The 16773-nt window shown below is 34.1% G+C and overlaps 1 protein-coding gene across 2 annotated transcripts in view; it reads left to right on the top strand.

Moving 5' to 3' along the window:
* Positions 1 to 16773, top strand: part of LOC145674435 (venom dipeptidyl peptidase 4-like) — a 306212-nt gene that overhangs the window by 201166 nt on the left and 88273 nt on the right. For both annotated transcript variants that reach the window (XM_081744492.1, XM_081744501.1), the window contains exons 5-6: positions 625 to 677; positions 14319 to 14521. In XM_081744492.1, coding sequence (XP_081600618.1) covers positions 625 to 677; positions 14319 to 14521 — 256 coding nt within the window. The remainder of the gene's footprint in view (positions 1 to 624; positions 678 to 14318; positions 14522 to 16773) is intronic.

The following is a 16773-nucleotide window of genomic DNA, read 5'->3' as shown; positions in this document are numbered from 1 at the left end:
CCAGACTTCATTCGCCACGGAATCCAATTGTTGGCTCAGCGATGGCAAAAGTGTGGTTGCAGATGGCAACTATTTTGATTAATCAACAGGGCCGTCATATGGGGAGAGCAAAAGGGGGCAATTATTACCCAGAATCTGAGAAGTTTTTACCTTAAGAAAATCGATTGTATACAAAATAGTAATAAAAAATATGAAATTCTTATATCGGTGGAACATTTTCCTTTCCTGCGCACAAAATCTGAAATAACATTACTGATTATAGATAGCTTCCTTTAAAATCATCTGCACCGTGATTACTATCTCGCTGACAGTCTTGCGTACACTTATTCAAAGTAAACGCTCACTCACAATTTGTCACGTTTAAAAATAAGAGAGGTTTCCCATTTTACACCAACAACGACTGGCTAATTGCACATATAAATCTAAACAATACCACCTCGGGTAATACTTGCTATTATCTAACACAAGACAATCATAATCCACAAATATATATCTATTCAAATTAAATGATCAAAATTTTAAATGCATTGCACATTTTTCTATTTCATGAAACTGTAATTAAAAATTATTCCAATATTATCTTAAAATGTATGTGCTATTCTATATAATTGTTTCATATTTCAGCTCTTCAGACACACTTTCATGGCTCAATATGATATCTTCGACTTATCACTAAGGTAAGTTCAAGTTTGCTATTTTCTTTTTAAAACTGGATTATTTATTTAAGGTTGATACTTGTGTCTAAATTGTTTAGGTATAAAATATTTTCAAGAGGAAATTAATATATTCTAATATTTTCAATAATAGAATATATTCTAATATTGTATACCTAAATAATAGGTATAAATAATATACTATACCTGTAATATAATATATCTAAATAATATATTCTAATATTTTCAAATCATCTTGCTACAAAATAAAGTGATTAGTATTTATTAATAAGAAAAATAAAATATATCAAAACTGAATTTCACTTTATCGGACTTAGATGTATGAAATAAGAAAATTACAGAAATGTCGTACGTAATCATATGTTATCTTTTAACGCTAAAATGTGTTAATAATAATAATAATAATAATAATAATAATAATAATAATAATAATAATAATAATAATAATAATAATAATAATAATAATAATAATAATAATGTCTAGTAATTCTGCTATTAAACATGGTATTAATTCAACTGAAGATGATAATCCGATAAAACTTAGGAATAAAGTGCAAATACATAAGTAACTGACGGAGATATTCATGGACATGTTAATAGTACAATAAACAATAGTAAAATATTTAGGCTACATTGATATATTAATGTCTAAATTTAATTACTGTTACTGAAAAATTGTGAAATCACAGCTTCTAACGGTAATTTAAAGAAATCATTAGTTTACGTTATATTCCATTTACTACACAATATTTCCTACGAAGATTGTATTGCAAATGTAAAGTCAAAATGGAATTCTCTTTCAAGACCTCCGAGATCGTTGGTGTGATCTCGTAATCCAATTCTCTGGAAGGTGAAATAGTTTGATGGGGAACGACGGCCTACATTGAGAGGGTTGATTTTGCAGGATAGTTTGTACATCCGGAAACTACACCGGATTGAAGCCCTGGCCTAGAGATCTCACGGGCCGGAAATATTAGGCCGGCCCCGGGCCGGCCCGTGAATTTATAATGTGAGACCCGCCCCGAATTCGAAATATGTTTTAGCATTTAGGACCGAGCCCGGCGCGAGCTCGTATGATATTAAAATGAGCTCGAAATAAGTCCGAATTACAAAAAAATTAATAATTAAGGCAAAATTGTATTTTTATTTGAGCACTTAGCGGTTTAATTTTGCAGTTGTGCTTTAAAAGTTCTCCAGAAAGAACGATGCAATATATATCGTTGTACAGTACATTTACAAAGTTAGGCCCGAGAAATATGGTTGTATATTTAAAAATGTATAGCCCAAGCTCGGCCCGGTCCGGCCCGAAGTAATATATGCTTTGCAGGTCCGAATCCAACCCGCTGGCCGAGCCCGTGCAGACCTGTACCCTGGCCGCAGTTAATGTAGGCCCGACTGTCAAAGCTTGGCGTTGCATAAGAACAGACAATACAAAAACAATACAAAAACCAAAGCTCAATTTCTCTTCGAGAGAAATAGCCTAATAACATAGCCTATGATATCTCTCAAAAACATAAAAGAAAACAGTTCTTCAGTTGATTTCCTTAAGTTAAACAAAATAGAATTGGATTTAGAATAGTTGCTGAAGACAAACATTTTAGTTTCAAAAATGACAACCGTAAAGCCTTTTAAAGAAAATGAGGTGTAGTTTTTACTTAAAAACCATATCAACTGAGTTTTACTTCATTTATCACTTAAAACATGAAAGTGAAAAACAATAAATTACAAAAAGCAAGAGGAAACAGAACTAACTGTTTTCTCCTCTTCGTTGCCTTCAATTTATGTCGTATATCTGACTTGTACAAAGTTTGAGGGTTTAACGATGTGGAATATTCTACCTTTTGTCCATTTGCAGAACTCATTGGGAAAGATAGTTTGCGGAATGGTGTATTTCTTTTTTTCAAGTGTTTACGAAAGTGTTTTCTGGACTGTGTCGAAATACGTGTTTACATGCTTGTCTACGTTTCCTTTTTAACAAATCATGTCTCATTGAACTTTGTAATACTGTTGGATCATTATAATGAATGCAGAAATAACACAAGAGTTTTTCATACTGTACTCACCGCTTCTACAAAATTGTTCCTGTTATTTTAGTCACTTATGTGGTCCTTTCTCCAAAGACAAATGTGGCGAAAGGAACAGGCCCGCAACCAGAGGGGGCCTACCCCCTAAACTTGTCGTGGCCCCTCCAGATGTCAATACAAAACGCTATTATTAATGCAAAAATCATAATTTAGACATCAGTAAGTGAATTTCAAATGACGTTCCCCCTTCCCTTCCAACATATTCATGGCCTCCCGTAAACCACTGTGGCTGATTTCGGGCCTGGAAAGGAATAAAAAATGTAACATAAATAAAATAATGATAATGAAAGGCCGTATAATAACAAGCAAAAACAACCGAGTACCTTGTTAAACACTATTTACAGCAGCATTTGTGCTAGCTTTAGCAAAGTGCCATCCCAGTTTTTGCCTCATTATACTGAGGAAAATCTGAGTTCCCAGAACTTAGGGTCGAACCCGAAAGCCTCAACTTTTGGAAGGTTATGAGATTCGGATCTCATGTCGTGCGATCTGAACCACATGAGCTCTGCCGTGAATCGAGTCCCTGTCTCTCACGCCGCAGATGTGTAGGATATATATATAGATATATAGATAGATAGATGGATATGTGAAGCTGTCAAGTTAAAAATCCGGCTCGATTAAGTGCTAACTATGGTCAAAAACTTACTTAAAATGTTGACCCGTTTTGCCGTGATGATGAAACAGACAATATACATGTTAGTTTTATATCTGGAAAATAACACATAAATTGCCTTTCCGTCTCCCTCTTAGAAGCGACTGCACGTTCTTTTAAGTTACAATAAATAAATAAAAAAAAGTAGTGGAAATCTCCATTGGCCGCACATTTACCAACCAATTTGATTATTTAATATAGTCTTTACGAAATGAAATGAAATGAAATCTTTTAATTTAACGTCCTACGATTATGCTCTTGGGAGAAGAATGATTAAGGCAAGTGAATGATGATGGAATAATTAATGGAATGAGAATGTGGGAGGAAACGGAAGTACCACAAGAAAACTCATGGACACGATGTTGTCCACCATAAAGTTACCTGGCTGGAGATCGAACCAGGGATCCATGCACCAGAGGTAAACTCTTTACCACTGAACCACCGTGCCCGCTATAGTCTCTGCGAAAGAAGCAAAATTACGAATGCAAATGCAAGGTTGAATCTGTTTGCAAATTTCCGGCGGGAGCTTATGTGGTTCGGATTCCACGTTAATCAGTAGGTCCCGTCTCATATAGCCCCGCTGCTGAAAAGGACGTTAAAATCAACTCAACTCAACTCAACTGTTTGCAAATTGTTGAATGACCAACATACACTTTAAAGCACGTTGGATTTTTCAACTTTATTTTTGTAAGTCCCAACCATATGCCAAGCATTAACCTACGTAGGGCCCACAAACTGAACTGCTACGACTCAATTAGTTAGTTTATTTTGATTAGTTAGACACCCAAATACGAAGTTTAACATGAAATTAAAATTAACTGTCGATCGACAAATTATAGAATTAGGACATACTACAACTAACAAACGCCATTTCCGGTCGAAGATCAAAATATTCAATGTAGTGTATAATTTTGACTTAAGTAATCATTTCTGTAAATTGTTTTTCATTTTCACTGGTTTCTATAAACATTTCTAAGAATGTAGTAGCACAGTAAAAATAAACAAATAAACTTAATAACTTTCGCCCTTGTGTATGTATAGTGTAGAAGTAAAAGCGGTTTCCTTTACGGTCCTGTAGAAGTGTGTCCTCTACCTCTAGAAAGGCACAGTTAATAATACCTTGCTTTTGTAGAAGATAAAAAATAATAATTACCTGTTAAGAAAAGAAGAAAGCAAAAAATATGTAATTTTCTTTCAAGGACATGCGTAGCTAATTCTCTTCAATAACTTGTGTCAAAGAGAAGCCAATAATATTTTTTTCGGTTAACAAACTAGACAGAGCTCTGTGTGATTGTGTGACGTTCGGCCATTTGCTGGAAATTATCATTGTTCCTTTTGATTAATTTGTAGATGTTGAACTCAAGAGATTAGTTTATTTCCAAAACACTCCTAAAACGAAGTTACAGATAATATTGAAAGTTTTTATTGCTTCATGGAAGATCTAGCTAACGTCAACAGATCATAGCTTCCTGAATAGGGAACTGTTTTAGTGGGACATTTATAAATGTCCATTTAGTTGTTTATCATACGCCATTTTGTCTCTTCAAATACTGGCGGGCAAACAGTATGAAGAAGACTAAGTTGGATTCCAGGGAGTAGGCAGGGGGGGTCATGGTGTCCGAACCTCCCCGAAATATCGAATTTTCGGTACAGTTGGTCTAATTTTAGTACAATTGGTAATTTTACAAAAGTTTATACAATTTATTCTCATATTGACTTTGAACCCTCCCCCCCCCCCTCCAAAGTGCTTTGGATTCCCCAGAAGTAAATTCCTGCTTACGCCCCTGTTAGACTGGAGTTCAGATTCTGTTAGGAAAAATTCTAATAAGTAAAAACGGACAGCTACATCCCAATCAGTAAACTTTCTGGTGATCCTTGACGTTAAAAAACGAAAGAAATAAAAGGTACGGGGCACCACACTAAACTCTCTCGTTTCAATTTCTTAAACAAAATCATATTATGTTGCAGTTATTAGTTAAACATTTACTTTTGAAATATCGAGAAAAGAGTGCAATCTACTAGCGCATAATATCCATACTGGGTTGCCATATTTTGATTTTTGACAAATATAGATGAGAGGTTAGTTCTTTTTGTTGTATAAAAAGAAAATATCAGAAATGTAAAGGGCATTTGTTACTACACAACTAGTATATTATTTTTAAAATTAAATTGTTAATGTTGGACAGATATCCAATAACTTTAAGGGTTCATAGGAAACAATAAATAACTTTCTCCGGTGAATTGAAGATATTCGTGGGCTTCTGGATGAATTCCTTCTTTCGGAGATTATTCTTCCTTATCTCATTCTAATGATTTGTTTGAATAGAAACTGTGTTTCTAGGGATACATGCCTTCTAAAATACTTGACGAGATATATCGTCTGATTTCTCTTAAGTCTCGAAAAAACAGTCTAACTTTATAAATCATTTTGAAAGAAGTATTTACTTGCAAAGAGTTATTTATCTTTGAACTAGCATTTACTACTTAAAAAGGATAAATAATGTTTAAACTTAATAGTGAACGTCCCGAAATCAAGCTTTATTAATTATTGTGTAAAAATAATAAAATGCAGACATTTTATATAAGATATGTGTATAATAATACACGTTTAAGTGCTATTATTATTTAAAATACTCGTATTATTGGTATGAACTTGGGTATCCGAGCAAATCATTGATAATTTTGTTTTTCACGCCAATGGTATACAAATAGGCTTTAAATTTCGTTTACATTGCATACTCACGTGCGGAGATCGATTAATTGGTTGGTTTGGATGTTCCTCTCAGCACAGATGCTATGTGAGGTGTGGGCTTACAGCTTAACATGGAATCCGAACCACAAAAGCTAGTACTGGGAATCGAACACGGGTCGTATGCTAACCATATCTATAGCCATGAGGCCGCTCTGTGTCGATATCAAATATATATAGCGTCTTTGTAGCAAATTATGATTTATGTATTTGAACCTTAGTTACTTATCAGTCTTATCCTCATTTTTTCAAAATAGTTCAGAAGTGAAAGAATAATATTATTTCCTTATGTAATTTTCTAGAGAACACTAAGTACTAGCCTACTAACGTAAGTAAATTGACATTTAAAAAAAAAAAAATGAGACGGTCTGATGGTCTTTTTTCTTGATTAGCTCGTCATCTAAGGTAACGAAATCTGATTTGAAGACTTATTCGTTTAGAGTGTCGAATATATCGGCAACACAAACTTTTTCACTGAGTGGTATTTTCTAAGTATTAAACAATTACGTAGAGTTTTAGAATTCATTTTTACTATCGCACCAAAAGTCAAATGTATGCATATAACTACTGCTAAAAACTAGCAGTAATTGTTCGGCAGTAATTGAGGCGAACAGTGGCCAGACATGTGAGGAACTGAGACTACAATTCAGTGTGAGGGAGAAACCATTTGACAGCACCTGCGCCAACTTGGGAAGCAATACAAGTTGAGTCGATGGGTCCCACATGATGTGACTCCGGACCAGAAGGCAACGCGAGCAGACACCTGTGTTTCTTTGCTGTCTCGTCTGAGGCAGGAGCTATTTTTTGACAGGGTGCTGACATGTGATGAGAAGCGGGGCGTGTACGAAGCTCCAGGCGCCGTCATCATTGGTTAGCATCCCATGAACCGGTTCCGAAACAGCCGAATCCAGCACTGCACCAGAAGAAGGTCCTGCTGTATGTTTGGTGGACAACTCGCGGCATCGTGCATCGGGAACTATCAGCTGGTCAGAGCATCAATGCAACTGTGTACTGTTAGCAGTTGAATCGCGTTTAAGGAAAACTCAAAACTCTGGAGCCAGCACTTCTGAACCGCAAGGGTGTCCTCCTGTTACAGGACAACGCTAAACCCCACGTGGCTAGGATGACCACGGACACCATTCTACGCCTTGGATGGGAAACACTATTGTATCCGCCATACTCCCCAGACATTTCTCCTGTCCGCTTATCACCTGTTCCATTCCTTGGACAATCACCTTAGAGGAAGCCAATTCAAATCCCTAGTAGAGGTGCAAAATGCACTTGATACCTTCTTCGCTTCACGGTCCACCAAGTTCTACCGCGATGGAATTCATGGCCTTCCAGAATGTTGGCAGATGGTCGTCGATGCTGATGGGGACTATTTTTGATCTTCCAGGTACGTCTTCAGTGATATATCGATGTTCGAAGGTGGTGCGTGAAAAAGCGAGAGAACTTTCTTGGTTCCCTTATAACAGAGCATACAGCCGTTAATTTTTTTTCTAAGTGTCCGCTAACAATACGAAAACAGACATAAAACGCAATATGTTAACTTATCTTCAAGTCTGTTTTGTTTCCCAGTGCGAAATTAACAGGTGCCCAGCGAGCACAATGCATGCAACATCACTCGTCGAATCTTGGTTTCATTGTGTTCTCTTGCATTACATACAATGAATTTTCATCTTCGATATGCAATATTTATTCTGTTTGCCATTTACAACGAAAGACAAGCATACGGTATAACGCAATATTTTATATTAATAGTTGGGTTGATAGCACTTTTGTATAGAAAAATTAGTCAATAATGCCAAAAACTATTTGACATTTTGGATTTTTCGCGTTCGTGATATATTTTGTATACCATGAGTCCACACAGTCAGTCACTTGTGTGCTTCCGGCCTACGGTCCAACATAATTATGTCATTTGGGAAAAGTAAGTTCGAAGAAAACCATCCCTCAACCGAAAACTTACCCTCCAAAGTAAACTACCCGTTTTCAATTTTTTCATAAGAAGTAATTTACGCAATATTTACATCTTGATTAATGAGATATTTATTTATTTACTATTTTTATTTATTTAAAAATCACCAGATACAGCTCCGAGGCCATTTTACACTGGATATCCAACAACAACAATAACAATGGAAAGGATTTGGGAAGGTATCGGCCAGGGCCTGTTTAGTAGGTACAGTACCATCCCGGCATTTGCCTGATAGGACTGAGGGAAACCCTGGAAATCCTCAGTCAGGATGATCGGTAGCGGGATTCGAACCCACGACCTCCCGAATGAGAAGCCAACGCTCTACCACTTGAGCTACTTCGCTCGGTATGAAAATGAACAAAAACGAATGAGTTGCTTTTGAGAAAGTCACCCTAAAACACTCACCCGAAAAAGTAAACGATTCCTTGTGGATTTTCTCAGAATAAATGTGTTACTTCATATTGTCAGGTTATTAATGATATACAGTAGAACTCCTCTCATTCGCCCTCGGCTGGTCCGCCACTCCTGTTGATCCGACTGTGCTCGAGCGGAACTTGTCCCGCCTCGTCGGTGACTCACGAGCCCCATTGTCGTTTACTGCCATCTCGGCTTTGTTGTTTACTTGCTGTTACCACTTGTCCGTTTTAGTGCTGCGTCATCTCTTGTATAGTTTCTTTCGTTGTGTGTGTTTTCTGTACTGTACTGTGCAGTATTTTAATGCTTACTGTTCGTTGGTTTTACGATAGTGATCTTCCGTGTTCGTTACAGTAGGCCTACAGTCATTTTTGAGTTCAGAGATTGTTTATTTTACTGTTATATTTCTGTATTATTTTTCCCTTACAATCCGACCTTTTTGCGCTCCAACCATACCCCCAGTCTCCAAAGATGACGGATTATAGGGGTTCTACTGTATTTGTTTATGAAATATGAATAAAATAGTCTCAGTTCGTTCTTGAGAAAATCGTTCGAAGAAAAACTCATCCTAAACAGTAAACTAGCCCTTGTGGATTTTTTCATAACAAATTATTTATGTCATATTATCAGGTTATTAATAAAATATTTATTTATCAAATACTAAACAAAATCGCCTGAGTCATTTTTGAGAAAGTCCACGCACACGGTGTTTGTTCACCACAAAACCCACTTGACGAGAGCTGGGTTCGAAACAGGGCCCCCATGCGCCAGAGGTGAGCGCTCTACCACTGAACCACCGTGACCAAAAATTAAAAAAAAAACTCATACCAATCTATAGAATTGTTAATGAAAAATTAATGTATGAAATATGATCAAAATCGTTAGACCCTTTTCCGACAACAACATGTTTTTATTTTCACCTGTCAGTAAACTACCCTTATTTTTAGTGCTAGTAAGAAAGAAGCCTTTCTAAATAATAGTATAGAAATTATTAAGTTTATAAAATTTAGTGTGGATACTTTGAATGATATGACCTCTTGGCTAGTGTACATATCGTGCACTGAAATGAAGGAGCAGGCAGATATTAAAAAATAAATTTTCGGGATGTAGGAGTGCAAAAAAAAGTGTATATCTGTTGACATCTTAAATTCGATTCTTTCTTTCTTTTTATTTTAACGATCACCATTCTTTCTTCTTTCGTATTATCGTTCGAACATGCCGCTTATTCTAGTTTTGGGTCTGGTAAATAAATTTATGTAAAAATCGAGACCAAAACTCTATTGCTAAAACTGTAACACAAGATTTTTATACTGGTCAGATTTGGATTTTTTTCTTTGAGAATTCTTCATACGTGTTTCAGTATTTAACTACTTTATGTGTTTAAAAATTGCTAAACGTTTTGGCCATCATTTTTCTACTTTAATTTGTTTTTGTTTCTTTCGTCTTTATTATTATTTCCTTTCTTTCTAAAGAATATTTTAGACTCAGTTTTTTTTCACAATGTTTGGTTTCCCTTTTTAAGATAATTTGTGACTCAGTAAAATTGCTTCCTTTCCACATTAAGTGATATTCTTCTTTAATTAAAAATGCTTTCCCTTTTCCATATTTCTAAAGATTTTTTTTGCTTCATTATTGTCTCTTTAATTCTATTTTGTTGTTGTTGTTGTTGTTTTGGGAAGGGTTGCTCCATTAAATAATAGGTACCAAAATTTGAAGAGAGATGACAAAGCAACAATTGATACAATCTACTACTTAACATTATACTTTATTTTCCATGTACAGTACATAAATAAATAAATAAATGGTAAATAAATACATGATAAATAAATAATAAATAAATAAATAAATAAATAAATAAATAGTTCAAGTTGTTCCAAACTATGATTATTGGCAGCGAACAACACAGCTATATTTTTAGTACTATAAGAGTTCGTGTTTTATTTTCTCAAAACTACAGGGCAAGTCAAAATGATGGATACGATTTCCGAAATTTATTCTGTGAAATTAATAAACATGTTACTGTGAAACAATGTGCTTCGAGACGTTAACTTTCAAAATTGTTTCCACACAGTGTTTTCCATTTTCTATCGCTAAGAGTCAGCAGCGAGCATGAAATGAATTTCTTGATGTTGACTGCAAGATGCTACAAAGGTTTTCACAGGAGATAGAATATCGACTTAATGTATGCTGTGTTACGCGAGCTGCTCATACATAGAACACTTGTGATATGTTTCTTAGCATAAGTCTATAATAGTCGAGAGCATATGTCTTTACTAAATTTCCGAATTTGAAACTTCTTTGTATATGCATCAGAATTTACTTTCAAGCTTGTCATTCTGTTCAGCTTGATGAGATATATAAACTTATATATATGTATACTGTGTCTCATTTACGTTGGTCAATATTTTTAGCTAAACAGAAATTATTACAGTGCAAGGGTTAATGATAACTTTGGATTGCAATTTATTAAGTACTCTGTCGTACTTTGGATTATATTTTATGTAAGCATATTACGTACTCTGTCGTACTTTGAATTATATTTCATTTAAGCATATTATGTACTCTGTCGTACTTTGGATTATATTTCATTTAAGCTATTATTATGTACTCTGTCGTACTTTTAATTACACAGGTCTGCAACCAAAAAACTGTTCGCATAAGTTTAGCTGATTTTTACGCTTCTGGGTGTACCGAAATTGAAAATGATCCCCGTTTCTTCCCGGGACGTCAAGGTTTTGCACAATCGAAACGTAACGTGGTCAAACAGGTAGTTGCAAATGCATCACACGAAAATAAAAATGAACATGGAAGATTAAATGTATTTGTGCTCCCCGAAACATGAAAATGCATGTATATTAGTCCGGATGAAGATCACTGACACATATCGTAATGTGTCATGAATGAGAGTACGAGATTACAAATAAAAACTAAAAACAATAAATCTGTTCATAAAACGAATTTAGTAAGATTACATCTTACGGTTAGATTTGTAAAACGTTGGTAAGTAGTTCTGGTTACACTGTTTGTTGCTCAAATACTACGAGTACGCGGGTTTTTGTTGGCTCTGATATTAGAAAACTCAGATCCGACAAATACTTCATCAGTTCAATGACTCCAACTCAAAAAGAGGCGTGGGTTGCCTTTACTGAGGTCACCAAAACGTTTTTGGGAAACCAAAAGGACCCACAGTACAAGAAAATGGTGGAAAAAATGTTGCACGCGTTCCGAAAGCTTGGTTGCTCCATTTTCTTAACTCCCACCTTGGCTACGTTCCTGACAATGTGGGAGCAGTGAGTGAAGAGCAGGGAGAGCGTTTCCATCAATATATCAAAGAAATGGAACGACGGTATCAGGGGAACTGTAGTGTTACGATGATGACAGACTACTGCTGGATGTTGTTTAGGGATCTTTCGGCAGCCACCTACAAAAGCACAAGCTCCAAACGAAGTTTGACTTCTAAAAAAAAGACGATTTCACAAGCAGTCTGATTGAGGGTGGTATTACTTTTTTTTTTTTTGTCTTCATGCGTGTGCATGTTTCTGTACATTAATTTGTGTTACGCTGTTAGTGGTGCTTCTGTAATTCACATATTTTTATTCAACAATGACCACCCGTTTGTTCGAAACCCAGACGTCCCAGAACAAAACAGTTGCATTCGTGAATTCAGCGCACCCCAACACATACGAATCCGTTAACTAAATCGAAACAACTTAGCATTTTTTAAAAAATTTTTGCAGACCTGTGTTATCTTTCATTTAAGCACATTATGTACTCTGTCGTTCTTTGGATTATATTTCATTTAAGCATATTATGTACTCTGTCGTACTTTGAATTATACTTCATTTAATATTATTATGTACTCTGTCGTACTTTGAATTATCTTTCATTTAAGCATATTATGTACTATGTCGTACTTTGAATTTAATTTCATTTAAGCATATTATGTGCTTTGAATTATCTTTCATTTAAGCATATTATGTACTCTGTCATACTTTGAATTATATTTCATTTCAGCATATTATGTACTCTGTCGTACTTTTGATTATATTTCATTTAAGCATATTATGTACTCTGTCGTCTTGCTAGTTGTCGTAATGAAGACCTTTATATGAAGATACACTTCATTATCAATTTCATCCTAATAAGAACAATATGATTGTCGTACAGCATCAGAAAGCAAGAAGAAACAACAAAATACCATAGCTATCTCACATGATTAAGGAAGAAAAAGACATTGAAGGGGGAAAGAAATTGAAAAACTTACAGAAAACTTTATACCATCATGTAATAAAAAATTGAAGAAAAGTCTAAAACAGTGACTCTTTGTCATAAATTATGTAAAGTCCTTCAAATACGTCAAACACTGAGTCTATACTCTTTCAATATGGATATACGTAGTTCGTTCATATCAGAGCAAGTTATAATGTATAACTTTCATCATAACAGAAACTTTCCTGCTCACATTATAATTTTGTGAGTTTTTTTAATATAGTCAGAATTGGAACAATACCAACGGAAAGGATCATAACTTTTCGTTTATTTTTCTTCTTAAGTTTCCTCTCAATGTTCTTTACTATATTAGATAGCCTTTCGGGAAGAAGTTAACTTACAGTGTAGCAAGTATGGGATTAGTCCAAATATTCTGAAGAGAGGTTTTGGACAACTTTGAGACGTTCGTGTATCTGTTCGCAAATGTCATCCTATTAATTTAATTATAAGTTACCATAAGTGACTGCCGTACAATAAGCTTAATCTCTGAACTGAAAGAAACTTAAGGTACAAGTATCCCCTGATTATACACTTTTATACTATATATATATATATATATATATATATATATATATATATATATATATATATATATATATGTGTGTGTGTGTGTGTGTGTGTGTGTGTGGATAGCTAGATATTTAGGGACTAAGAAGATGAATGTTGGGGATCATACATTCCAAAAAGATTGGAAGGAGACTAAATTAATACCTTTTAATTTAATATGAGGCACGTCAAGAAAATAGTACTAGTTTTTTTATATATATATTTTACTTTAAGAGAATGAAAGCAAACAAAGCAACGAAAGAAGTTGGGTGAACAAAACAATTCTATTTAGAAAATACATACCTTACTATTATTCCACATAAACACTGATCTATAGATGCGGTTATCGCGTTGAAAGTCACATTTCTGTATATAATAACCGTACATTTTTGCCATTAGTTTCTGCCTAATACAGAGTTTTGGTTTAAATATTCTGAAAAAAAAAATGACCAGAAAACCAATTGGTCTACTTAATCATTAATTTGTATTGTTTTCCATTGTCCAAGCTTTGCTTTTAGTAGACGTAAATTTTTTTTAAACTATTCACTGAGCAAAATAATACGTTTTATTGTAAAAATTATTAACGTAACAGTTTTGGTTTCATCAGACATTATGAATACACAGGCAATGACATTTAATATATAAGATACAACAAAAATAATCAACGAATTCTGATAGGTTACTCAAAGGTACAACAGCACAGGATATCTTTGAGTAACCAACCATGATTCGTGGATTTTTTCGTTGTCTCTTATACGTAGTATATTAAATTTGTTACTACCTGTGTTCATAGTGTCTGATGAAGCCAAAGTGAACAGTTGACGAAACTGTTACACGTTAATATTCTTTTTTACGATGAAACGTATTGTTTTGCTCAGCGAGTAGTTTTAAATCAAAATTAATTTTTGAATCTCTGTTGTGAACTCATACTATTGACTGATTTCTCTTACAGGTTACTGACTCCATTAATAGCGGAAGATGGTGGAAGAAATATGCAGCTGGTTGTTTGGTCTCCAACCGGAAATGCTTTGGTCTTCGTGTATAAGAACAACATCTTCTATAAACCTTCGGCTAGTAGTAGCCTTCAGTACACTGTTACGGATACTGGAATACCAGGAGCTATATATAATGGAGTTCCAGATTGGGTTTATGAAGGTTGGTACTTTGACACTTTGAACTTGAACACTTTGAAAACTTCAATAAAACTCTAAAAGAGTCTCTTTTATTTATTTTTCCAATGATGTAAAGGTTTTGCCTAATGAGGATAAAACTTAAAATATCGTCAATTCATATTTATTAGTTTTAAGCGTCAGTTTCTGACGAATGTAATGGTCAAAATAGTCAGGTGAATTTGTAGGCTAGTAGATTCTGGAATTCGATCAAAATAAAAATTACCCTTAGGAATCATACTACATAACACCACTGTATTAAAGACATTTAATTCTAAATATTATTTAAATCTGATTAAACCTATTAATTATATTACAATTTAACACAATTTCCTTAAAGTTTATTTATTAAGGTATTAAAACATTTATTTGGAATTTGTTTGAAGTTTCAATCATAAATAAATAAATTGATAAATCCTGTTAAATTATAAATTATTTTAAAATTCGATTTACTTTCCACATTGGTTTAAACTTGTTTCTTTTTGCTGTTTACCGAAATTATACTCAATACATGTTATACCTTGTAAGTAGATTAGATTTTAGTGGCGTATTTAAGTGGGGCTTCCGGGCTTAAAAGCCCCCTCCCCCGAAATTTTATTTGCCATTTTAAAGAAAATGAAATATCTTGCAGAATTTTCACATTTCTAGGAATAAAGTTAGCAAACCCACCCCCGGAAACAAAATCGTAAATACGCCACTGGCATATTTTAAAATAAAAAAAAGTGTACCAGGATGTGATTTTCTAAAAAAAAGTAAAGAATAATATTATTTATGATATTTTTGACATATGATATGATTCATTTTAGTTTCAAGATATCTTTCTCACATACAATACCACATTAGTTTTACACTTGCATAAAAAAGCGTTTATTATTATTATTATTATTATTATTATTATTATTATTATTATTATTATTATTATTATTATTATTATTATTATTATTATTATTATTATTATTATTATTATTACATTTCTATGTAAGATTTGCAATATGAAACGTAAGCAATGGACACAAGGCTCACGAAAATAAAATATTCTAAATAGGTGCTTACATCAACTACCAGCAAATCGAAGGCTTTCTAATAGCGTATTCGGTTAAGAAAACAACTAGTCTTTGGTCTTTTAACGAATATTTAAACGGGGCTAAAATTATAGGATTAAAAAAAACTATATTTATATACTTTTGAGTTTTACACCATACATTTCTGCCCTCTATGCTAAAGTAGATGATAGAAAATAAATGATGATAATGGAATAAATATGAAAGAACAATTCATAATACCCATACTATAGGCGTCATTTGAACCTGCAACAGTAAAATTTTGCAAACTTTTAGTTCGCTTGCTATGGGAACTGGCTGGAAACTTTGTGGTGTCTAAGAAAATGCATAGGGCCTAATATATATATGGTTAACTATATTTATAGATAACCTACAAGATACCTATACTGATTTCTGCCTTTCTTAAATTTGTTTCGTGGCTTTTGACCGCAATGAGTCTATTTTCGTGGCTATTCCCCGAAAGTTATGACACGAGTCTAAGGTTGAAGAACTCGTTGACTTTATCTGAATCGTGAAAAAGAAAAAGATAAACAAATTCGAAAGGTTTTTGAAATTGCTTTGCCCTCATCTTCAATTGAAACAAAACGACACACCATAATCGATAAAAAAAAAGTGTGCATATATTTTAACCTATATATATATACATACACGAGTTGATTCCTGACACCAAGATAAGACAAAAAGTATAGACCAACCTGGGTGCAGAAATGCTTTCTTTCGGAGTTATAGGCTGCCGAAAACATGAAAAAAAAACTTTAAAGGTCTATAGCTCCAAAAATATTGGGCTTACCCTAGTTCGGGACAAGACTTCACTTAGGAACTAATATGTGCCCTATCCAAATATCCGTGTTTCAGAATCCTGAGGTACTTCCGCAACAATTTTTATAGAGGTAGTTGGTGGGCACTACAAATTGTAATTCCGTAGCTAAATTCCCTCTATAAAAATTGTTGTGGAAGTACCACAAGATCCTGAAATATGGATTTTTGGATAGCGCACAGATTAGTTCCTAAGTGAAATCTTGATCCTACCACGGACGGTAGTTCCTAAGTTTTGAAGGTATGGACCTTTAAAGTTCATTTTTTTCATGTTTTCGTCGGCCTTTAACTCTGAAAGGAAGCATTTGTGCACCCATGTTGGTCTATACTTTTTGTCTTATCTTGGTATCAGGAATCACCT

The sequence above is a fragment of the Thermobia domestica genome, chromosome 2, assembly GCF_964235325.1.
Source record: "Thermobia domestica chromosome 2, izTheDome1.hap1.1, whole genome shotgun sequence".
NCBI classification, from domain to species: domain Eukaryota; kingdom Metazoa; phylum Arthropoda; class Insecta; order Zygentoma; family Lepismatidae; genus Thermobia; species Thermobia domestica.
The sequence above is the reverse complement of the archived record's forward strand: the minus strand, read 5'-3'. Positions and strand labels throughout refer to the sequence as shown.